The sequence below is a fragment of the Canis aureus genome, chromosome 4, assembly GCF_053574225.1.
Source record: "Canis aureus isolate CA01 chromosome 4, VMU_Caureus_v.1.0, whole genome shotgun sequence".
Classification (NCBI taxonomy): Eukaryota; Metazoa; Chordata; class Mammalia; order Carnivora; family Canidae; genus Canis; species Canis aureus.
In genome coordinates this window covers 17,178,629-17,204,316 of record NC_135614.1, presented here as the reverse complement: position 1 = coordinate 17,204,316, position 25,688 = coordinate 17,178,629, and the positions used below count along the sequence as shown (strand labels likewise).

At 37.1% G+C, this 25,688-nt stretch overlaps 1 protein-coding gene across 1 annotated transcript in view; it reads right to left on the bottom strand.

The window, feature by feature from the left end:
* Positions 1-586: 586 nt before the first annotated feature.
* Positions 587-25,688, bottom strand: part of REEP3 (receptor accessory protein 3) — a 97,728-nt gene continuing 72,626 nt past the window's right edge. The window contains exons 4-8 of the mRNA XM_077894682.1: positions 25,142-25,262; positions 24,857-24,970; positions 13,279-13,426; positions 4,733-4,878; positions 587-4,056 (exon numbers count right to left, since the gene is read on the bottom strand). Coding sequence (XP_077750808.1) covers positions 4,000-4,056; positions 4,733-4,878; positions 13,279-13,426; positions 24,857-24,970; positions 25,142-25,262 — 586 coding nt within the window. The 3' untranslated portion in view covers positions 587-3,999. The remainder of the gene's footprint in view (positions 4,057-4,732; positions 4,879-13,278; positions 13,427-24,856; positions 24,971-25,141; positions 25,263-25,688) is intronic.

Here is a 25,688-nt window from a genome sequence, read left to right as displayed (position 1 = left end):
TAATTCATATATTCATTGAGTTTTTTTTTGAATTTTTATTTAAATGTCTAACTTCTTTGGATCATCACAAGGATATACCTCCTAATAAAGATGAAAACACAACTCCATTTGGAAATACTTTAACACATTATATAGCATAATGAAGTAACACAAAAAAAACTTTTTTTAAACATAGGATTTCTCTTTAAAGCTTAAATGTGAGGCAGACAGACGTCTTACTTTAAAACAGATGGAACCCTAGAACATTTCCAGGATACATAAAACTGAATCTTGTGTTATATTTTATGCCTGAGACAGCTAACCAATACAAAATTGATGGCTAGGGTTTCTGTACTAATTGTTTTTTTATACCTTGCCATTCCAAAATCCAAATTTAACATTCCAGTGTTTCTTTTTGTAATCCTATGACCATTCCAGAATGTATATGATTTTTTTATAATTTGTTCTGTGATTTGGAATCTTAAGTGTATGCATATGCTATTTATTATATAATATATACACCTATATTATATACATACTCCATGATAAGTGATATACATTTATGGAACCCAACATAGGTATTCTGACACACACAAAGAAATACAAGTTGTCGCTAATAAAATGAGTTTATTTTGTATTAATGTTTTCAAAAAACACATTTGTAAAGTTAGCCCCACACTAGGCCTAAAAAAGCCTTTACAAAGAGATTAAAAAATTACAAAACTGCTTTCTCTTAACTATGAAACTACAGAGATTTAAGAGGTGTTAGAGGAGAAAAATGTTAATTCATGGTCAATTTTTAAAAGGTTAATATACAATAAATCTGTAGGATACTATTAGAAGATTAAATCTTAACCATTTAGAGGAAAAAGCTGTATTTTTCTTTCAGAAAGTTTTACTCTTAAATGATGTTTACTAAGAAATATACATTGCATACCACAGTAACAATGATCTCAAAATTACCTAATTGCTTTGCAAATGAATCAGCCTATACAGGAGAACAAGTAGGAAATTGCTTGCCGATACATATTAACTCCTTAATTTTCCTGATAAAAGAAAATCAAAACAAAAATTTAGTCCATTCCAACTAAACATACAAATTACTGATATTTAATAGAAGATAGCACTGGATTATTTTTAACAACACAAAAATTCAAGTATTACAGAAGCTCAAACTACGTTATTTCAAAAAAGGAAACGAAAGAAGACGTATTTATCTAACCAGTGTTTTACAGAAATTTGGAATATTTACATATTTTATAACACTGTAGAAATCTTTGGTGGTGACATATGGATTCAGTTCCCTGAAAACACTTTAATAATTTTGTTCCATCAATCTGTGTAGTCAAGTATTGATGATCAGTAATGCTGGCAGTTACCATTTTCTAGCCAAATCCACATACACAATAGTGACTTGTGTGGAGGGGATCTTGTGCAGGACCTACATGGGTTTACATACTAAATCACTTAGCAAGAAGACTTACTTCTGGCTCGTTTTTTATCCCAGGAAAAACATGGTAAACTAAAGAACAGATCAACTGTCACTTCCAAACAAACTTGGGAAATGGTTAATATTAATGCACAAATTGAATGAATGAATATATAATAAAACAAAATGCCGGCTACAATCTCTGCATAAATGTTAACAGCTACCATTATGGTGCCTTAAGTGAAGTTGTGCAGCATCTGATGCCCATTCACCAAATGGTGGTGGTGGGAAAGCAAGGCACTGTGGTCAAGAGATAAATTTACCTCCTTTAAAAGCACTGAACTCAAAAGTAGAGAAACAACAAATGACCTGCTCCACCTTAAGAGAGACAAAGATTTATAAGTGTATCATACAAAGTTCAAAGGAAAGAGCATGCTAAAACACACACAAGAGAAAAACAGCAAGATCTCAGAAATATAAAAAAAGGAGAGAAAGGAAATGATAGAAGAGCAAAATGACACCCACTGCTTATAAGGATATAACAGTAGAAACAGATCAGAGGAGGCACTGCATGGAGAGATACAATTAAAAAGGACATACATCACCCCTTTGTGACCTGTGTTGTCTTTGATTCAACATTTTGTTTGCAGAAGTTCAGAGGGATAAATAATGCCTCCAATTTAGAATAGTATTTATGAGTTTACTACAATTAAGGATTAGATTTAACAGATCGGCCTTGGAAAAGATAAAATGGAACAGAGAGAAGCCTGCACAGGTAATATTTTTATACAGAGTCACTTACATGACCTTGTCAGGCAACTGATGACACTGCTTTCGGGCAGGAAAGACAAACATAGTGTAGCACTTGTATTAGCAAGTCTGGTACTAGGCAATATAAATAAAACTCTCTTCCAAGAGTTTATCATAAGAGTTCCTAGGAATTTTGAACACTAGGAGCTTTTCTAGAAACTTAGGCTACAAATTAGTCAAGGTAGTAAAAATATCTTCACCTAAGCTATTCAGAAAATTAAACTCTTGGAGGAAAGAAGTTGAGTGAATTTTTTCTTGATGTATCAAGAATGTGAGATAGTCTAGAAAATGTTTTAAGACTTGTACCAAGAGAAATGTTTGAATTAAACTAAGTACTCCTAAGTAAATATTCTGTTCTCTGCCAACACTCTGAGGGGGTCCTGAATATACACTGCCAGCTGGTTTCACTTCTTAAAAAGATAGAAAGGTCAAAGATTTCACAAATCTCGCCCACTGTGTTTTTCCTCCGGACAAACATAAGTAAATTATCTGAATGGTTATAACTGTACAACTTGGACTACTGATCACTAAAACCACCACCAGAAATACAGACTTCATAATGCATAGTTATCAGTGCCACCTAAAAAGCTTCCACGTTCCATAATTCAAAATTTCTCGTATTAAAAACTATTTTTCTAATATCTATTCTAACCACTTCTAGTACGTAAGATTAACATCTGTATTTTGCATTGGCACCTCTCTTCAGGAAACCATCTTAGCCAGAAGATGAGAGATTTAAGTGATTCTAGCCAATATAGATTCATAAATCAGCAGCACACATCAGTGCCAAGCTTATGAATGGACCGACTGTTGGATAACTTCATGACTCTGTTTCACAAAAGCAACTCTTTTTAAAAGCTGAAAATGTAACCAGTGTTAACAAGAACATGCTAAATTCAACCACAATATAGGGCTTAAATGTGGAAAATTGGTTGATGTTTAGAATACCTTCTTACTTAAGAGAAGATAATTAATTAATTAAAATAGTTAAATTTGAACAATTAGCTATATTTTCATATAATTAGAATCTAACGAATTTAATGAATGAAACCCACAGGAAAAGAGATGATGAAATTCAAGGCATAAATGTGACATGTTGGGATACGACAAAAAACAATAAAAACAGTGTCAATAAAACTTAAAATAAATGTACAGTCGTAAATAAGTAAACAATTTTCAAGTGTGCAAAACTAGTCAGGAATAAAAGTGCTATGTGGATACCTGGCTTTCAAATATTTGTTTTGAAAACTTTCAGTTGATGGTGGCAAAACCAGGAAGTATTAAAAAAGTAAAAATTTAAAGAATATATAAAACACGCTGTATCTTACATTATGCCCTTGTCCTATCACTGCTGGATCAGAGGCTTATTAATTTCTATCCTCATGTGATAGAATATACATGGAGGTAAACACAATACAAGAGCACAAAGGCTGATGTATCTTAAACCGTAAAAAGACTCTTTTCAAGTATACTGTGGGTCTGTGTTTCATCGCAATCCCAGGCACTCAGTGTTGTTGAGGAATTTGAAAACAGGTAACACAATTTTCTATTATTTCTGAAATATTATATGTATAAATAAACTTTGCATAACTACCTTTAGTAGTCAGGACATGGAAGTACTGGTGAATGAAATAAAAGCTATTTAAATTTAGATGAAAATAAACCCTATCACTGCCACAATGGAAAGTATTATTTTAATACGTAAATCCTGAATGAATAATGTTAGCAAAAATGTCGATGGATTAGCATAATTTGTCTTGGGATTCTTGAAGTGCAGATGGCTAAAAATACACTTGTGGTCTCTTCTTCACTTTATATTTTAGTGACCCGTATCGCACCTGAAGAGAGAAATGTGTCATTATTACAAATTCGATGATTACTTTTGAACTTAGATGGAAATGAATAGTTCCTAGTCACGGTGATAATTTTTTTAACTTTTCTCATATAAAGAACCAATTATCCTAGAAGTATGCTTAAGTATTCAAAAGTGGAGTTGGTACTAGTTCGAAATATGCTCAGACTATTATCACTAATAACAAATAAAAACATTAACTGTTGCTAATTGTGCTTTGCCTGGTCCATCAATTGTTCACAATGACCTGAGGCCATACACTGAAATCCTCCACTGCTTTCTGGACACAAAGACAATATATTATTGTGGATAAACTTCTGTTTAATCCTCACACAGGGTTGGCTCAAAGCCATATCATGTAGTTATTTTTGTTAGTTGCCCTCTGCTCATCTGTTGTAGGGCCAGCACTGGGTGCTCGTGACAACCCTATGACTTGCTCTATGAGAACACCATTTTCGACCTACAGAGGATGACTAGGGATTTGCCACTTTGTAAATTTCCAGCCCTCCTAAGGTATCCAATCTGAATAAAGAATTTAAAATGTAACTGCCGATCTACCCCTCTGTTCTTCACCTATGGATCATTAGCATCCTGAGTGGTAATGCAGCAAGGAAACCCTACAATAGGAATCTATTAGGAAAACAACTCTGCACCTGACTGACCTCTTTGCGGCCTTTCACGGTTTTCACAGATTTCATGCTTTGCGATCTTCGAAGCCCTCGGTGGGTTAACATCTCATCATCTGAATACGGCCCCTCCGCTTCTTCATCTGTTTTCTCATCTCTGTCTTTCAGTGGAATTCCATAACCTAAACGAGTAGTCAAACCAGGATATTTTGGTGAAAGGACAGCACTCCGTCTGATGCACTTCTCTGCATGGTTTGCATTTGCCCCTGACTCTCTCTCCTTTTCTCATCTGGAACGTGCTCTCTGCCTTTTATCATTAATCTCAGCCCTGCGTACTATTCTGCATGAAGCTCATAATTCATGTCTTCCAGGAAGTTTCTCCCAACCATTCCTACTTTTTACTACACGTTTTTCAGAATAATTTAAAGTAATTGACTCTTGAGAAGGTAAATAAAACCTTATTCGAAACTCAAAAGAATATAAGCAGGTGTATACTGAGCCAGATCTCTTCATGCACTCTAAATAATCTACGCAATTTTGTGTTTTGTCATTTGTGCCTTTGACTTTAATTAGAAATGAAGGGTTTCCTCCAACCACTTGTGTCAAAACTTTCATCAAGATTGAGAATGGGAGGGTGAATTTAAAGGAGTCAAGTAATACCCAAAGGGGCTAGGACTTTGGGCACAATGGGCAGGTGATGGGGATGTTAAACTAACACTGTTGCAGCTGCTGGGATAAAAACCAGCCAGACAGGCTACAGTATTAGAAACACCACAGGCTATGATGACAGATGTTAAGGAAATAGCCAGCATCAGGAAGGTCAGTAAGAGACTGTGTGGAGGTGTGCTAACAGGCTGCTTATTATGTGTAGCCACAAAAGATTTAACATTGGCCAATATGCAAACATCCAGGTAGTCAGGCTGGTTATTGTCAGGGAGTCTGACAGCATTCTGACGCTGGGATTCAGAGACCTGAAGACTCCTGTTCCTAAGGCAGAGGTTCTTAAGCTTAGTAGAGCTAATCAGCAAAGACTTATTAGCACATATTAAGAGTCACCGGAAGAACTTGCTGCTACGAAGACTGCTGGGCTGGGGGGGGGGGGGGGGGGCGGCGGCGGCAAGAATCTACATTTCTAACAAGTTTCTAGGTGATGTTTAAGCTAGGTGCAGGGTCTGTACTTTTGAGCCACTGTTTGGGTGGAGCAAGACAGGGGCCCCAATCCAGCAAAAATGGAGAGCCAAAAAGATAAGCAGTTAGGTATAAAGACAAGGGTGAAGTTACAAGGCTCCATTAGGTTTCAAATTCTCCTTTAATAAAGATAAGAAGCATACATATCTAAATCTGCAGGTAAGAAAAATATACTAAATACATGTTTCCTAATCTGCTCTCCCAGGCCATGAATAACTTGCGACTCACTAAACGAACCATGAAGATTTGTTAATAAGCTTCTTAATCTCCTAATAAGATACAAGCCTTTAATTGTATAACATGCAAATACAATTTTATGCTGCCAGACTTCTAGGGTAAAAATTAAGAAGGATTTGGAAGTAGACTCAGTCATAATTGGGGCCAGGATCCTTTGTTTCCCTGCATCAGTCCAAATAACTGTGTCCTAGGTAGAAAAGCAAGCACTTGCCAGGTGCTAGGGCTAGGGGAGCAGCAGCTTGGGGGAGGCACGAAGGCCAGTGTGGTGGCTCCAGGATGGGTTGGGTCACTGGTCCTGGGAGGAAGCTCCTCATACAGTATTAAGTGGGAAAAAAACGTACATTAAAAAAAAAAAAAGTACATATAGAAATAAAGGAAAAACAACAATGAAACCACTAGATCTCTTGAAAGTGGGCTTTTAGGTGATTTTAAGTTTTGTTTTTTCTTTTTAAATTTGCCCAATTTTATTTAAAAATTGTATTGTTTTTAATAATTGGGGAGAATAAACCAGAAAAAAAGTTGTTTTTAGGTGGTCATTTCTAGATTTTTCTCCATCGCTGTTGCCTACACAATATTCCTAATGCCAATAAAACTAAAGTAAAACGCAGAATGGGGAATCAAGGAAAGAGTTAGAAAGGACGCAACTGTGACCAAGAAAGTTCTCTAAGGTCACATATGAAGCATAAGATTACAGGTCAACAATCATGGCCTTTGCTATTTTAATCACTTCTCACTGTATGCATATGATTAGGAATTGGAATTTCATTCAAAAGAGGATTAGGTACACATCTTCTTTCTTTTTTTCCAATTTCAGGTAACAAATCTTATTAGCTTTCTAATTATGGTTTCAGAGAAAATGATGGGTTGATTCATTATTCCATTAATACTCGAAAAATTCTATGTGTTTGGCAGTGTGCTAAATTATGGGGATAGAATGATGAAGAAGACACAACTTTCATTTTTCACCCAAAGAAACTCTGGGTCCACCAGGGGGAAACAGACTTTAGCAGGCATTACAATACTGTACTAGATGCTATAAATCAAAGATGATGAGGTACTATGGGAGCCCACTGTGAGATAATTAACTCAGCCTGGGGGTGGGGGAAAATAGGTTGTGAGAGAGGACTTCTCGTAGGAGGAGATGGCTACCATCTAAAAAGGCTCATGATTCTGTATAACTAGCACATGATGGAGTGGGAGAACAAGTCAGAGGAGTTAATATACCTCATGCTACTGAGTTTGGAATTCATCAGAGAGCGATGTGGGGCCACTGAAGCATTTTAGGCAGAAGGGTGACATGATTACACTTGGAGTCTTTCAAAGATTCTTTTTACACTTCGGGGAATGAATCAGAAGTGGATGAAGACTGGAAGCAAGGAGGTTACTGCAGTATGGCAGGTCAGAAATGATGAAGTCCAAGGAGCAAAGACAGAGACAGTAGCCAAATTTGGGATCTATTAGAAGATGAAATTGAAAAGTTTAACTTAGCAATTTACTAAACCAAACTGTGCATCAAAAAAGAGAGGAGTCAAGTCAAATATCTTCACTAAAATATGCATTTTCTATTCCACTTAAAACCTGGAATTGAATATGTATGAACATTCTGCTGTGAGCGGTGGAAGTGTTAATCGAAGTTGTCTGAGGATTTAGAAGTTTGGAGGAGGAGGGAGACCTGAGACTATCAGAGAAGCCCATATCTGGGTTCCATCCCACAGTAGGCACTCAGCAAGTAGGCAGAGTGGCTTATGGGTCTGCTGAGCCCGGGCAAAGTGAAGCTTCTGGGGGCTACTGATGCCATACGAAAGTGAGGCTAAGGCTGCTTGCTTTACGTCACTGATGTACACTGGACAGAGCCCTTGCATGTATATTCCTGAGGAGCAGTGACTGGGGACCTAAGGCTGAGGAGTCTGTATGACCCTGGGGCTTTGGGGCCTAATGCTGTAACTGTTTGGCCAGCTACAGCCCAGACCTCTGTGGACATTTTAGAAACTGGCAGATGCTTTTGCAAACTGACCTGGTGTTCACACAGCTCCTACATCTTAGAGTTGGTATATTTTAAATTTTCCCACCATATGATAATAATAGCCAATATTAATCCAGTATTTAGCAACCCACTGCTTTAAGCAGTTTCTGCATATTAATACAAGTGTGGAATCACAGAAATTCTGCCCTGGAAAGAGCCCTGGACCTATGGTGGGGGATGTGATGTGAGTACTTCACCACCTCTTAGTGGTGAGACCCAGAGCTAGTCTTGCCTCTCTCCAGGCCTGTGTTTTCTTATATGGTAAGGTGGTGGGATGGATGAGAGATGACCAATAGATTTCTTTCTTTCTTTCTTTCTTTCTTTCTTTCTTTCTTTCTTTCTTTCTTTCTTTCTTTCTTTCTTTTCTTTCTTTCTTTCTTTCTTTCTTTCTTTCTTTCTTTCTTTCTTTCTTTCTTTCTTTCTTTCTTTCTTTCTTTCTTTTTTATTTTTTTTGACCAATAGATTTCAATGTGAATCCCAACTCTGACCCAGTTGGACTGTCTGGGGCACCATGTTGAGGACCTGTGAGCAGTGTGGGAAGGTGCCAGAGTCCTGAAGCGATGTCTGCTGCTGTGGGCAGGGAGCAGGGAGTACGCAGGACACCTATTTGCCATCTTTGACCAACGCCATCTCTAAGGCTGGTACCTTCTCAAATTATTTGAATTTGTAGTTCCAGCTCAACCGTCTAAGTGTAGACTTTTTATAAATGAAAAAGAGAACCTTGGATACCTCCTTCCTGTCATTGACTATGTAGCCCCTGACAGGTATTTTAATCTCCTTATGTCTGTTTTATTATCTAAAAAACAAGGATGAAGGGCAGCCCGGGTGGCTCAGTGGTTTAGCACCGCCTTTGGTCCAGGGCGTGATCCTGGAGTCCCGGGATTGAGTCCCACATCAGGCTCCCTGCATGGAGCTTGCTTCTCCCTCTGCATGTGTCTCTGCCTCTCTCTCTCTCATGAATAAATATATAAAACCTTTAAAAAAATAAAAATTAAAAATAAGGATGAAATACTTAACCCATGGAGTCATCTTAAGGATTAAATAAATACATAAAAAGCACCTACAACAACAAAAAATGTGTGCTTTATTTCTTTATGTACTACTATTGAAACTGAATATTGGGCCACTTTTTTAGTATATGTGCTGCCGAAGCGAGCACGAATATTGGGCCACTTTTAACTCATAAGGGAGCAGCAACGTCTTTGCAGAAAAAATATTCCCACTTATCACAATGTGGTGTTCTTTCAAAGGAGGTGAACATCATGTTCAAGGCATCCATTTTCTAACAATGAAGCATTTGGAGGGAGCTCTTTTTGCCACAGTGACAACAAGCAGATTTAATAACTTCATCAAGGGGTGCCTGGGTGGCTCAGTTAGTTAAGTGTCTATCTCTGGCTCAGGTCATGATCTCAGGGTCCTGGGATGCAGCCTGTGTGGGGTTCTCTGCTCAGAGGTGAGTCTGTTTCTCCCTCTCCTTCTGCCCCTCCCCCCACTTGTGTGCAGGCTCTCTCAAATAAATAAAATCTTTAAAAAATACGTAACTTCATCAAAGCAGGACTTCTCTTGACTACTTAACCTCAAACCACTCAGAGCAGGCCATGATGAGTTTTCAAATAAGATTCAAATTTCCAGATATTTGAGTTGCTTGTGAACAAGCAGAGCATCTAAGGTAAATGTATTGATCACATGAACCAATAAACAGATTTTGCAATGTGTATGCAATTACCTCACTGAAAAACTTACTATTTTTTCTTGAGGAATTTTGAAAGTAGATAGTATAAATTTTCATGGCTAATACACCATGCTCCTGGTTAACCATTTCTCTTAGGCATTTGGTTTGTTCCAGTATTTTGTAACTATCAACAACGAGATGAACTTTTTTGTACATATATCTTTGAATATTTGTCTGATTATTTCTTTATGACATAGACCTGGAAGTTTCTTACTGAATTAAAAGGCATAAATTTTGATAATTACTGCCAGATTGTCATCAAAAAGAATTATTCCACTGAAATCTCATAAATAGAATATGAGAATGTTTGTCTCCCAACAAGCTTGCTGTGGTGATTTAAAAACATAGTCACAAATTCTGACACTTTTCTCCTTTTCCCTTAAATACATTTTTTTACATTATTTTATTTTCTTTTTAAAGATTTATTTATTTATTTATGAGAGAGAGAGAGAGAAAGAGAGAGAGAGAGGCAGAGACACCGGAGGAGTGAGAAGCAGGCTCCATGACGGGAGCCCGACATGGGACTCGATCCCGGGACTCCAGGATCATGCCCTGGGCCAAAGGCAGGCACCAAACCTGGGATCCCCTTCTTACATTTTTTAAAAGGTAATCTCTAACCCCATATGGGGCCTGAACTCATGATCCTGAGACCAAAGGCTGCATGCTCCACCAATTAAGCTAGCTAGGTGCCCCTCCTCTTCCCTTAAATCTTAAGGATGTTTGTAGATATGTGTCTCAACAAATTGCCTTAAGACAGAAGGGATGTTGCATGATTTCTGCCACTTTTCTTGGAGCACTGGCTCGAAGAGCTTTTAGCCACCAGGTAAGGCCAGAGAAGCCCCAACTGTTTGAACCGTCAGCTGTGTGACTCTTTACAGTGAACACATCAGACATATGAGTGAAGAAGCCTTTGACAATATGACTCCATCCCTAGGTGCTGTTTCCCTGTGGCTGCATTAAGGCCCTGAGCAAGAACTACTTTCCTGAGCGCGGTCACTCCCAGATTCATGGGCAAAATAAATGAACTGTGACTTTTTTTTTTTTTTTTTTGAACTGTGACTTTTTTAAGGCCACTGTTTGTACTCTGTTACACAGAAACAGGTAACTGGAAAAGTTACCACCAGAATACTGCTAATTAAAAAAATCTTTTTGCCAATCTGGTGAGCAAAAATTACTATTACTATCATTTCAATTTACTGTTTCTTTGACTGTGAGGCTGAGTATCTTTTTCATGTATTAATTGATCAGCTGTATTCTTTGGTAGAATTAACAATAATTGGCTTGTAAGAATCCTTTGTGTGGTTAAAATCCAAACCCTTTGCCTATATCGGATGAGAATATTTTTTCTAGTTTGTTTTTATGGTGTGGAATATTTTTCCCTTATATGTTATACATTTTTTTTTTATACCAAACCCTTTGCCTATATCGGATGAGAATATTTCTTCTAGTTTGTTTTTAATGGTGTGGAATATTTTTCCCTTATATGTTATACATTTTTTTTATATAGAAACATCTCTCAAGTTTTTCCCTTATGTCTTCTGATTTTGATGTCATGCTTAAGAAGTCTGGCATATCCTAAGGATATAAATATATACTCAGGAATGTCCCACTATATTATAGTTTAGGTCTTAATCTTTTAAGTATGTTGATGAAAGGCTTAAGGTAGAGGTATAACTTCATTCCCTACCCCATATTCTAAGTCTAGCAATTATTCTGACACTGCTTATTTATCTGCCTTTCTCCCACCCACCTGAAAGGCCACCATCTTCATTTGATAAATTTCCATGTATGTCTGGACTTGTGTTTATATAGACTATTATTATCTTCTCTTCATCTATTCCTGTCCTGGGCTCTCACTACTTTTAAAAAATATTTTCAAGAGATAATATTTTTGTTAAATTTCTTCCTTAGGGAAAAAGAGCTCAGAATATATACCATTCTGTAGGAAATTTGGAACTTGGGCAAAGTAATGCATATTAAAATTTTAATTTCATAACTGAACAAGTCCCTTTCTTATACTACTACTTATTTCATATCTCTCTAATCTTAAATTATTTTAATTTCATGCCCTAAAATTCTTTCTCTTTTTTAAAAAAGATTTTTATTTATTTATTCATGAGAGACATGCAGAGAGAGAGGCAGAGACATAGGCAGAGGGAGAAGCAGGCTCCATTCAGGGAGCCCAATTGGGCCTTGATCCCGGGTCTCCAGAATAATAGTTCAAAGTTCAATGGTTCTCATTCTTACAGATATTACTACCTTAATCCATGGCCAATTCTTATGATCTCTTAGGTAACAGCCATCCACTTTGTAAAGTTATTCATTCTAGAGAGAACTCAGAAGAAAGTTCACGGTTTTTTCTCTACAGGAAGGACTGTTATTTTATTTCCCAAATTGCTTTCAATATAAAGGATGATTTTTAACCCCCTCAAAAGAAAACTACTTAAAAAAAAAGCAAACAAATAGCCTTGTACCTTATGGACTTCAAAATATACTAATAAGAAATGTCGTGAAGATCGTAATTTTCAGCTGAACTTTGAACTAAAACTTTCTTACCTGTGATAAAATGACTAAGGAGCTGTGTTTTTTTTTTTTTAATTTTTATTTATTTATGATAAGCACACAGTGAGAGAGAGAGAGGCAGAGACACAGGCAGAGGGAGAAGCAGGCTCCATGCACCGGGAGCCCGATGTGGGATTCGATCCCGGGTCTCCAGGATCGCGCCCTGGGCCAAAGGCAGGCGCCAAACCGCTGCGCCACCCAGGGATCCCTGTGTCTTTTTATTTATGTGTATATTTCTAAAATCAGCATAATTTATTAAAGTTTTAGTACATATCAACTATGCCATGTTCCTAATTTATATTAGAAATACTGACAAGTTAGTTCTTGAATTAGAATATTTCATTTCAACATATTTCCCATTGTAGTAATCCTATTTACAAACTGAGTCATCCCTTGTCACCTCCTTAGAACTTTTTATCTTGTGAGTCAATATCCTTATTTGTACGGCATTTATAGTAAAGAGTGTTTAACTATAAAAATTCTTAGATGTCACTACACAGTTTGAATATAAAGAGTACTGATCACAGGTGAGAACTGGCGCTGGTGGCTAGGAGGCTGGTAGTAACCACACCTAAGGCTTCTAAAAATTCATGGCAGCACAAGAGGCTACTGTTACTGTCTTAGTTAGATTATCTCTAGAGTCAACAAAGGCAAGCACCAACTTTATTAAGAGAAAATTTAGAGAACAAGAACTACAGTTAAGTGTAAATTCACAAACATAAGCTTAAAAGTAAATTTTGTCTACTCAAATTCAGAAAGTTACCATGTATTATTTAATATCCGCCTGGACCCACAAGTTCTAATTGTGAAAGAAAAATATATTAAAACAAACAAGCACACCTGCTGATTCACCGGAGACTGATTTACTTTTCTTTTTTGTTTCTTGTAGAGCTTGGTATGGTCTTTGGCCCACAGGCTCATCGCCTTGGATAGCTGTTAGATCATGCATACTAAAACTTCGTAAACGTTCAGTTATTGCTCCTTGGCTCTATTTAACAGAGAGGTGATAGATCCAAGAAAAAAAACACACTTTAAAATATTTCATATGCTTACATTTATATTTCTCCCAACATTTTATCATAAGGGTTACTGATTTTATTATGAAACTTTCAGAAAAGTTGAAAGAACTGCGGAGTGAACAGCCCTAGATTGTTTATAGTTTGCTATATTTTCTTTACCACATATCTACCATTTATACACCCATCAACCCATTTTAAAAATGCATTTCAAAGAAAGCTGTAGACATCAGTACATTGCACTCCCAAACATTTCAGCTTTGTAATTTGTTTTAAGTGTAAAAAAAAAAAAAAAAAAAGAAAAAAAAAAGTATGATGAGCTTACCCCCTCTGAGTAGACAGCATCCGTTACTTTGCTCTCTCCTAAAACTGGCACTTTGGAGCTTATGATTTAGGAGAACATTTTTTTTTTTTTTTTTTTAAATATTTTACCTATTTGACAGAGAGAGAGAGAGAGCACAAGCAGGAGGAGTGGCAGGCAGAGGGAGAGGGAGAAGAAGCCTCTCTGCTGAGCAGAAAGCACATGTGGGGCTGGATCCAAGAACCCTGAGATCATGACCAAAGGCAGACGCTTAACCAACTGAGCCACCCAGATGCCCCCAGAAAAACTATTTAAAGTTAAAAGATACATATTTTTTTAGATTTTATTTTGAGAGAGAGAGAGAGAGAGAGAGAGAGAAAACATGCATGCATGGGGGGGGGGAGGAGTAGAGGGATGGGGGAGGAATCTCAAGTAGACTCCCTGCTGAGCTCAGAGCCAGATGTGGGGCTTAATCTCACAACCTGGAGATCATCACCTGAGCTAAAACCAAGAGCCCATAGCTTAACTGACTGAACCATTCAGGCACCCTAAAGGTATACTGTTTTAAAGATAAGCTAAGTCAGGGATCCCTGGGTGGCGCAGCGGTTTGGCGCCTGCCTTTGGCCCGGGGCGCGATCCTGGAGGCCTGGGATCGAATCCCACGTCGGGCTCCCGGTGCATGGAGCCTGCTTCTCCCTCTGCCTGTGTCTCTGCCTCTCTGTCTCTCTCTGTGTAACTATCATGAATAAATAAATAAAATCTTTAAAAAAAAAAAAAAAAAAAAAAAAAAAAAAAAAGATAAGCTAAGTCAGACATGGTATGACTCTACTTAGTACGAGGTAAAAAAAAAAAAAAAAAAAAAAATATATATATATATATATATATATATATATATATAAAGAATTTTGGACACAAAATGATATTGGGTTAATTAGGGTTAATTATTTCACTATCTGGCAAGGCATATCTACTACTATGAAGTCTGACTTTAAAAGTAATTTTATTTATTTATTTTTAAGATTTTATTTATTTATTTGAGAGAAAGAGACAGAATGATCAGAGGAAAGGGAAGAGGAAGAAGGTGAAGCAGGCTCCCTGCTAAGCAGGGAGCCCAATGCTAGCTGATCCCAGGACCCAGACATCATGACCTGAGCTGAAGGTAGGCAGACACCTAACTGGCTGAGCAACCCAGGAGCCCCTGACTTTAAGTCATTTTAAAGCCTTAACAATATGATAGACATTGGGCACATGTGGGTATTTAAATTTAAATTAACAAAAATTACCTAAAATTAAAAATTTATTTCCTCAATTGCATATTTCAAATGCTCAAGGGCCACATGTGGCTAGTGGCTACTGTACTAGATGGCACAGATACAGAACATTTCCATCACTGCAGAAAGTTCAAGAATTTTCATCACTGACCAGCTCTGAAAGAGACATTTCTGAACTTTACAGATCTAACTACATTTCCCCCCAAATATAAAAGGAAAAAATAATTTCTAAATTTAACCACTTTGAAAATTTCCATAGCATACAGATGATTCATTTCTTATTTATAGCTATTTCAAAAATATTCTTTTAAAGGTTTTTTACTCTTATTATTTCTTCACACATATATGAATTTATGATTGCCTCCTGTTAGAATTTTACTGTAGAAACTCATCCCTAATGGTGCATCTCTAAATTTCTAGATTTCAAAGCCTGAGGCACTGTAAACATTTGGATACTATTGTATTTTACACTGAAAAAAGATCTTTTATTTATTTATTTATTTTATTTTTTTTAACTTTTATTTATTTATGATAGTCATACAGAGAGAGAGAGAGGCAGAGACAGAGGCAGAGGGAGAAGCAGGCTCCATGCACTGGGAGCCCGACGTGGGATTCGATCCCGGGTCTCCAGGATCGCGCCCTGGGCCAAAGGCAGGCGCTAAACCGCTGCGCCACCCAGGGATCCCCTGAAAAAAGATCTTGATTCTGCCACTCTGGGTCAGTGATATTAGATTATGTCAAAACCAAATGCCATTTCTATGCCCCACTTAGGGTCTCTACCACATTTTTTAAATTGTGAAAAGAAATTGTTAAATTAAAGGGTCTATATTCACAATAAAAAATAATTGGGTTCCACACATCTTTAAACATTCTTGCCATGGTTTAATCCATTATACTTTCTTCCTCTTTATCAGGTATCATTTTAAAGATATTGGGGACAGAAGACATCAGACATGCACTAGAAGGAAGTGACCAGTGCACATCTGAAACAGACTCTTTGTTTTCTCAGAATTCTCTTTATCCCAACTTGGTATTTCTTGACTTTTTACCTACTGCCAAACAGATGATAACTGGCATACACACATGTGTATACCCGATACCTGACTCAGGTGCAATTTCTGAGGTGGGCTGTAACTGCCAAACCCTCCCACTCAAGAAAGAACATCTCAAAATGCAAATTAGCCAAACTGCCACTCAATCAATCTAGCATTATATCATCTACAAACTTTGGTATCTTTAATGAGCATAATTCACGAATTACTTAGAGCATACCTCACAAATAAACTCATACATTATTGTTAGTTCTATTGTTGTGCTGTGTATATCTTGTCTCCAGGGGAGGATTTTCAGAAACTAAAGGAGATTGACTAATTTTAGGCTTCTTCTATTCTCCTAGTGTATTGGTATGATACGGATAGCGAGCATGTAATAAGTAGGCAAAATATTCTCTTTATGCCTCTTCTTTTTCATTGCTCTTGACTGCTAGAGAGTTCTCCATAGACAGCAGTGTGTTTTACTGTAACTATATAAGCAGAGGTTTGGCAGTGAACTGCAGGTATGGTCATGGGCTCACACAGGTAGATGATACCATCCACTAGGGGTTTGCTTCAGGTTGACTTTATTTTTTTATTTTATTATATATTTTTAAGATTTATTTATTCATGAGAGACATAGAGAGAGAGAGAGAGGCAAAGACATAGGCAGAGGGTGAAGCAGGCTCCTCACAGGGAGCCCAATGCGGGAATCGATCCTGAATCCTGGGATCATGCCCAGAGCCGAAGGCAGATGCTCAACCGCTGAGCCACCCAGGCATCCCTCAGGTTGACTTTAATACAGGTGTCTGGATTTTAATGGAGCTCTTGGGTAACCAACCTTATAGCCCCAAGTATCATCAATATCCTCAAGGCTTAAAGGAGGCAGAAGCAGGCAGAAGCAAAAGTGGGCTGTGGACACTCTGAGGACTCCCAAGACTTCAACAGCCATTACTGCCTCAAATAATTGGGTTTTCCACTGTATATTTTCTTATGGGCCCAGAACAGAACTAATGTGGGAAGAGAGAATTAATTCAGTATTGCGAACTTCAAAAACATTACATAAATTATAAGTCTGTAACCACTTTAAAGTGGCCAATGTGACCACTTTAAAGAAATGTAATTATAAAATAATCACTTAAAGGCAGACCTATTCCTTCCAATTTTTATAACTTCAGCATAAAAAGTCCATTAACAAAGAAATTATGTTTAAAATAAAATGTTAAGTGAAAACCTTTCCCTTCCAACCTCAGAATTCTAAATCATATCCATAACATGGTTGCAGGTATGAGTATGGTTTAAGCAGATAGGGGATATATGCAAAAATGAAAACAATATGATGTTGAGGCAGATGGGATGGGTGATTTTATTCCTTTTTTCAACAATTTCTTCAATATTACAAAATTAGATAAGTCATAGATAGATGGTATAGTGAAGTTTTTGTTTTTTTAGATTTGAATACTGTTTATTATAAACTGGATAGGATCCTGATTTCCTTTTGTTTCCTCCAATGCCTGGCTACAACTATCCAAATGAACATTTTTTCTATTTTTACAATGAAGTTTTAATTGTAATGTGTTCACTGTAAGAATTTCTGATCTATTTTCTGCTCATTTTCCCTGTATCCAATTCCTTACTCCCATCACGAAAAGAAACACTGTTTCTCTATTTTGAGGGCACAAATAGGGCATTATAGTCACTTGTCAGTAACAATTCTAGAAAGCATTGAGGTTTTGTTTAAATTAATAATGCTTTATTGATTTTCTCCTATTTGGTTTATATAATATTAAGCCAAAATTATATGAAAAAATGCAGAAAGGTTCTAGTTAGAAGGGGAAAAGACATATGGAAATAGCACTTTTGGTCATTAATCAATAAAGAAGAAGTTCCTGTTTATAAGGCAAGTCAATATCCCAGATTTTAGATCCCATTCTCTACAGAATTGTATGTACACTGCTTATGTTCAAATTGATCCTAAAAATCGAAGAGAAAGAGAGATATGATGAGAACACAAAATCAAAGTAATTAAGAAGAATTTTGCAGAATATTTTACATTAAAACTGATCTTAGGGCAGGCCTGGTGGCTCAGCGGTTTAGTGCCAACTTCAGCCCAGGGTGTGATCCTGCAGACCCAAGATTGAGTCCCCCGTCAGGCTCCCTGGATGGGGCCTGCTTCTCCCTCTGCCTGTGTCTCGGTCTCTCTCTCTCTCTCTCTCTCTGTCTCTCATGAATAAAAAAGTAAAATCTTAAGAAAACAAAACAAAACTGATCCTCTCCAGCAGGAGTTTTCTAAACCCTTTAGGTAACTCAAGTTAAGTTCTCAGGGTTTGATTTTGGAGAGACCCAGAACATCCATTTAAAATGGGAGCACTTGTAGGGTGGGGCCTTGGGTTCAAATGTAACACATTCATGCTTTGGGAAAGATTCTTCAGCTGAGAAGGGGCACCTTGCATGTATGACTAATTCTAACTCTGTTACTCCCAAATAATTCTGTCCTTTTAAATTAATTAATTAGAATTCTGCCTTTGTTTAAATACTGTGTTTCCTGCTTAAACATTATGTTAAAACTATATTTTGTTGTTAACACAAAATAAGGGGAATTTACTATGCTTATCAGCACCTTAGTATAAAACTTTCAGTTGGGTTGCCTGGGTGGCTCAGTTGGTTAAGCGTCTGCCTTCAGCTCAGGTCCCAATCCTGGGGTCCTGGTATTGAGCTCCGCCTTGGGCTCCCTGCTCAGCGGGGAGCCTACTTCCTCCTCCCCCTGCTTGCGTGCTCTCTCTTAAATAAAATCTTAAGAAAAGAAACAACCCAAAACTTTAAGCCTATTCTCTTCATATTTTTAATTAAGAATTTTAAAACAGGGGCATTTAGGTGGCTCAGTCCATTAAGCCTCTGACTGTTGATTTTGGCTCAGGTCATGATCTCAGGATTCTGGCACTGAGCGCCAAGTCACAGCTCTGTGCTCAGTGGGGAGTCTACTTGAGATTCTCCCTCTCCCTCTGTCCTCCCACCCTGCCCCCCCTCTACTAGCATCTCTCTCTCTCTTAAATAAAAATAAATCATAAAAAAGGAATTTAAAAACAGAATCTTACAATCTTCTACAGAAAAGTTCTTACCATGCTGTTTAATAATGAATAGCCATTAAGCTCTGTTTCTTGTTCTTTGACATATTACATTAAAATGCAGATAAGGTTAGTTCCAAGTTGTTAGGGAAATCTCCCTTTCCCCTAAGGACATTTGAGCATTAATCTAATTAGGCCTACAATGGATTGAGTGCATCTGTATTAAGTGAATAATATATTTTAGTGGTTTTAAGATTAAAGTAATACATATTTATCAAAGGGCATTTGTAACAGAAGGAAATAAAATTACTTGTAACCCACCACCAAAACTATCTATATACACATTCATATATCCTTTTAGCTTTTTCTGACTCATACTTTTAGAGCAGGTTTCTTGGTCTCAGCACTATTGCTGTTTTGGGCTGGATAATTGTTTGTTGTGGCTCATACGATATTACCCAGCAGTCCTGACTTCTAACCCTGGACACAAATAGCAGCACCCTTCACTGTCAGCTCTTACGACCGGAAAAGTCTCCAGATGTTGCCAAATGTTCCTTTGGGGGCAAAAGCCCCTCCCAGTGAGGACCAACCACTGTTTTAGAGCTATAAGAGGTATCAGAAGTCAGGTTTCATCTCTTTGATTTATAGGTAAGAAAATTAATACTTAGATCAGTGCAGATGGTCCACCCAAAATCTCATGACTAATTAGGGCAGTATCAGACTAGAAAATGCAGATAACTCAACTATTAGTAAATTAAATATTCATTATAATATTCTGCTTCCTGAGATTGTAGGGAAAATAGTATGACCCTTCTTTCCATTGTCTGGACAAATGTTCTCTTTTTAAATGGTTGCTACAAAGCAGCTGAATATCCTTAAATCCTTTCACAAACAGAAAGCCATTAAAGCAGACAGCAAGATGTCAGGATTTCGACCTAATCATCGTCATTTAAAGTCTATTCAATTTTAGCAATTTTACCTATAAGGTTCTAATTTCTGTGATAATTGATTTTTTAAAAAAATAGTATCTACTAAGGAGTTCACCAAGAAAAGGCTGCCAGAGAAAATTCAGAGACAGTTAATAGGACAAACAATACTTTTCTTCTGTCCTTTATCTGGCAGTAGTGGTGGTCATCTGTACAAATGCCACCTGCATTTCTCATGTGAAAGCTATGGGATGTTGAACATCCTCAGCAAAATCCTTGAAGGTCCTTCATATGTTTATGCTTTGCTCAGCCAAAATAAACTTGTACACTGACCTTGTGAACAGATGCCTGGTAATGAGGTCATAGAACTGAGTAACATTTTCAGAAAATTGCTTTACGGTGTAATAAATGTTCTGATTAGATTCCTATTTTCATCTTTAACATGCTCAGGTGGTTCAACCTGGGAACCCTAGTCCGGGGTATTACCAATCTTTAAAGGTCACACCAAGAGTCCAATCATTTTTAGCCTGAAAGATATTTTTAACAAACTATAGGTTGTAAAAATCTTAAATTAATTCTCAAGCCCTACTATTGGCTTTCCTGAAGTTTCTCCTTAAACTTGACCTATTTCCTATTTCAGTTTCAATTTACTCCATAGTATGAAGTGTCTGGTTCAGTGATTTCTTCCATCATAGTGCCTTTCTTTGACATCTCCAGAGATGAAACTAATTTCACTTACACGAAAATAGGCACAGTACAACTTGATAGTGTTAACAGAATACCATGTTCAGCATATTTAATGACTATTTCTAATGAATAAAATCCAGGATGGCTGAAGCCACATTCACTGTGTTCATGCTGAGAATGGCGAGGGCCACCTCACACACAGTGATCTTGATAACAAAAGGACTTCCACATCACAAATGAGAAGGCAAAGTTCCAAACTGCATTCAAATTATGGGACATAATGGGACATGTGTCTGATGTGCAGTGGTAACTCAGATGATTCTTATGTCCTCTATTTCCTGCCTTTGAAGTGGGGAGGTGGTTTTATGATGCTAAATATATAGATAAAAACAAACAATGAATCACAAGGAAGAAATGCTTTCATAGCCTTTCTGAAGGAAAGCATTTCTGTGAGTTAATGGTTATTTTAATAATGGAAGGCTGGAGGAAAGCGCTTGGCAACCAGAGATACAATTTTCAGTTAGTGAACAGACACTCAGCTAGACAGGAGCCTGAAGAGTAGGGACTGTGTCTTGTTCACGGCTGCATGCCCGGCATCTGCCAAATAGCAGGCACTAAACAAACAGATGTTGAACAAATATGCAGGGTACTAAACACTGATCACAGCAAAGGATAAAATAAATATAAATGAGGAGAGAATGAAGATAAGATAATACAGTGGGGATTTCTGATTCCCCACGTGGAAGGTTTGGAAGTAGTAAACATTAGTCCGAGTATAATAAATATCCCATGAAATAGTCACAGTATGGAAAGTGTCTCACAGAGTATGGGACTAGAAATATATTTAAGTGTTAAAAGTGAGGATGAAAAATGGGATTTGTATGCTTCTATGTCTCCCAAAACAATGTTCTAAAATGTCCATATTTTCTAAGCAATTTTTCAATTTAATTTTTAGTTTTTTTTTTTTTTTTTTTGGCATAGAATCATGTTGAAGGGTCTCTTAAATATGTAAAATTCAGGAAGCATCTTCTTGGGAGGGATATAAGACCTATACAACTGTTTAGGGGCACCAACTCACCAGACAGTAGAAAATCTGCGTGACTCCCTTGAAATTTAACCAATAGTCTACTGGTGACTGGGAATCTCACTGATAATAGCTAATTAACATGTATTTTGTATATTATATGTATTACATGCTGTACTCTTATAATAAAGTAAGCTTAGAGAGAAGAAAATATTACTGAGAAAATCTTTATGCAGTACTGTATTTATTGAAAAAAATTGGTATATAATTGGACCTAACAAGTTGAAACCCTTGTTGTTCAGGGGTCAACTGTACTTCATCTGTGAAGTCAAATAAAGCTACCTTTTATAACAAAAGAATGCAATAATCTTTCTTGTTTTTTCCCTGGTTCCCTTCTCCTGCCCATCCTCCTACAGGCACCACTTTCAACCCTCCGCTTTCCTATCTGGCAGGTGGGGATTTTCTTTCTCTTCCACTTCCTTCTCTCTTTCCTTCACCTTCCTGATAGAGCAAAACCAGTTGTTCAATCTGTGGTTCTGTATTCTCACAATTATGTAAATGTTGTTTGCGGCTGGGTCGAGTCATGCTCTGTTATTATATTTCCTTTTCTTTCCTTTTTATTTTCCAGAGCTAACAATTATCCTGTTTTTTTTTTTTTTAATACTCATCTGATTAGTCATTTTATGCTGTTCTTAACATTGCCTCAAGTATATTTTTCATGACATACAATGTGTCTTGACTGGTCATAGCATGTGCTGACCTGTTTGAGTATCATCCCTGCATAGGATTAAATCTCTTAGAAACTCCTATCCCCCCTACTATCCCCTATGACACCTGGCCTGGCACTTGCACCCATCACATCCAATTCTGGTCAGTTGCACTCTGCACTTGTGCATTATACACATTCATTCTGGGAAGTCCTGTCACCTTCCTGCTGTGTTGGATACCCTGTCTCCTAGATCCTGTGGGTTTCCTTTTTCATGGATTATCTCCTAATTTTGGCAGAGCATTTCTACCCTGACAAAGAATACACAGGAAGTCAATTTCATGATTTTGCATGCCTTAAGGAAAAAACAAAAAGATTTATTCTAAGCTCACATGTGACTGAGAACTTAACTGCTACAGAGTCTCAGGGTGAAAATCATTATGGCATCAATGGATAGTACAACTCTTTGGTCTTCAAGCTTCTATTGTTACGATTTAGAAATTTAATTGCCACTCTGATTCTTGATCATCTGAATGTAACATACTTTTTATCTCTGGAATCCTTAACATTTTTTTTCCTTCTCTTCGGTGTCCTGGAATATTCCATTGACCTTGCTTACAATCAGTCGTTCTTTCATTCATTGTGCTGGGTACTTTGTGGGTCCCCTCAATCAAGAGATTCGTGTCCTTCAGTTCTGGGAAATAGAACTGCATCTGCGGTCCCCTGGTAGAATTCCTAGTTGTTGAACATTAGATCTCTTGGATGTTCTTTTTTAGCCATGTGGAAATCAGGCATGTATTTTCATTAAGCAACAAATAAAAAGCAAGTGAACTTCTTTTAAAATGGAAAACACTCCTTCAATATGATGAAAATTCTGCTATTTTAGTATTTGCTTATATCTTTAGTAATAAAAGAGCCTTTAAAAGCCAAGTTAACCGGCAAACTATACTTCACTACAGTGTTGATAGTTAATAATCATTAATAATATAGTTATCTTATAAGGCCAGGGCTACATAGTTAATAAGTTTCCACTTAATGCAACACTTCTGGGTATATAATTTTAATATAATTTTGATTTTTAATTTTGTTGATCATATTAATTGTATTTGAGCCAAAGATCACTCTGAAAAATTAAGGCTCATTCTGGAAACCCCATTTGATATCCCTTCACCATTGCTATTATAGAGAATTGCCACTTAATTAGAATATTTATTCCCATAGCATTGTTATTTTGGTTCAAGATGACCAAGCTGAGGGCAGCCAGGGTGGCTCAGCGGTTTAGCGCTGCCTTCGGCCCAGGGCGTGATCCTAGAGACCCAGGATCGAGTCTCACATCGGGCTCCCTATATGGAGCCTGATTCTCCCTCTGCCTGTGTCTCTGCCTCTCTCCCTCTTTGTGTCTCTCATGAATAAATACACAAAAATCTTAAAAAAAAAAAAAGATAATCAAGCTGAAAAAGCCTAACTTAAAAGCTGGAATACTATTTAATCTCAATTTAACTTAATAGCAACAAACACAAATTTTCACTTGAGAGAGACATGTGATATTAATATTCATTGGACTCTTACTATATTTTGGCAAGCACTGTGCTTTTGTATATGCTCTCACAGACAGGTATATTACTTCCATTTTATGCATGAAGCAACCAGTGAACACAGAGGTTAAGTAAATCACCAACAGTTATTTAGAAAATCACACTCAGCGTTTTCTGGATCTGAAGCCTGTTTTCTTTCCATATACTACACACCCAAATTGATTATGCTATGGTATTTAAAATAAACCACATTAAATACTACATGCAAAAAAATCCAAAAGCCATAATGCGAATTTTCACAGAAGGCATACATTTGATAACTTCACTTGCAAAACACAACACATGACATTAGTAATTGGCTAAGTAAAATCTCAAGTTTTAAGAACAGAATTTTTTCATGCCTTATTTTGAATAATGTTACCTCAAACTGGTTGAAGTAGGGGTGCAGGAGTAAGCCAGAAATCCTACCAAGATATTGCCATCGAGAGAGAGAAAGAGAGAAACACCAGAGACAGGGAAAGAAAGAATGGTCATCTTTACTAGAGGTGACTTACTCAACCTTATTTAAGGTTATAAAGTAGGAAGATTATGACAAAATGACATTGTCAGGTGTGCCTTTATATATTAACTAGCTCTCATTTTGTGATCAATTAAGGCTTTCAAAATGCTGAGTAGTTATAACAAACATGCATTAAAATGTTTTTTAAATTATCCACTTGCTTTTTCCAGCATTACAGAAATAACCAGAAAGCAAAATTCTCCCAAAATTTTATAATGATCTGGAATAAAAAGCCACCCTGCTGATTAGTTCATTGGTTTAATGTGACATTGGATAAAAAAACAAAAACATAGTTACCTTCACTGCTGCAGTGACAGCAGCAGTGGCTGCGAAAGCTAAACCTTGCCGTCCGAAGTTTACTACCGTCTCATAGCCCCGCTCCTTCGCTTGTACAATATAGTCATCGATCTCCTGAGGAAAAACAAACTCACAGATATAAACTTTATTTGACTGTAGTGACAAGAAGGCAAAAACCAGGACATTTACCTCATGATATGACAGTTTCACTCGTTTTATAGCACAAACCATGTGATCATGTACATTTCTAACAAATGATTTGTAGAAATAATTTACATGTCTTACCCTTTCCTTGGAAGAAAGAAGTGGATGAAGGAATTTCCTATATATTAAACTTGCTCCTTTGGTATAGGGAGAGAGCAGCCATACGACAAAAGCAATCTTTAGCTCATAGTACAGGGGGAACCTAACAAGAAAAAGTTTGAGAAAACTGCTGGTGAAAATCAACTACAACGAGGAATTCACACACACACACACACACACACACACACACGCTTATTAGAAAGTTCAATCACTGTTAAGTTTTCACATGTAAAAGTCAGTGATTAAGGAAAAAACTATGTTTGAATTGACTTACTTTCATTAAATATAGATTAGTTAACCAAAGAATGACCTGATCCCCGCAGAGATTCAGCAACTTCTAGTACAAGATTCTTCCATTAAAGAGACCACAGGCAAGCTGCCAACAGACGGGAGGAGTCCCGAGAGAACATTAACAGCATCTACGCAGGGTGGCAAGGTACACCCTTCTGCAGAGCCCAACTGTCATGTCAGTATCTGACATCTCTCCATGTAGCAAGACTCTGCTTTACGTGCTCCAAGGGCCCAACTT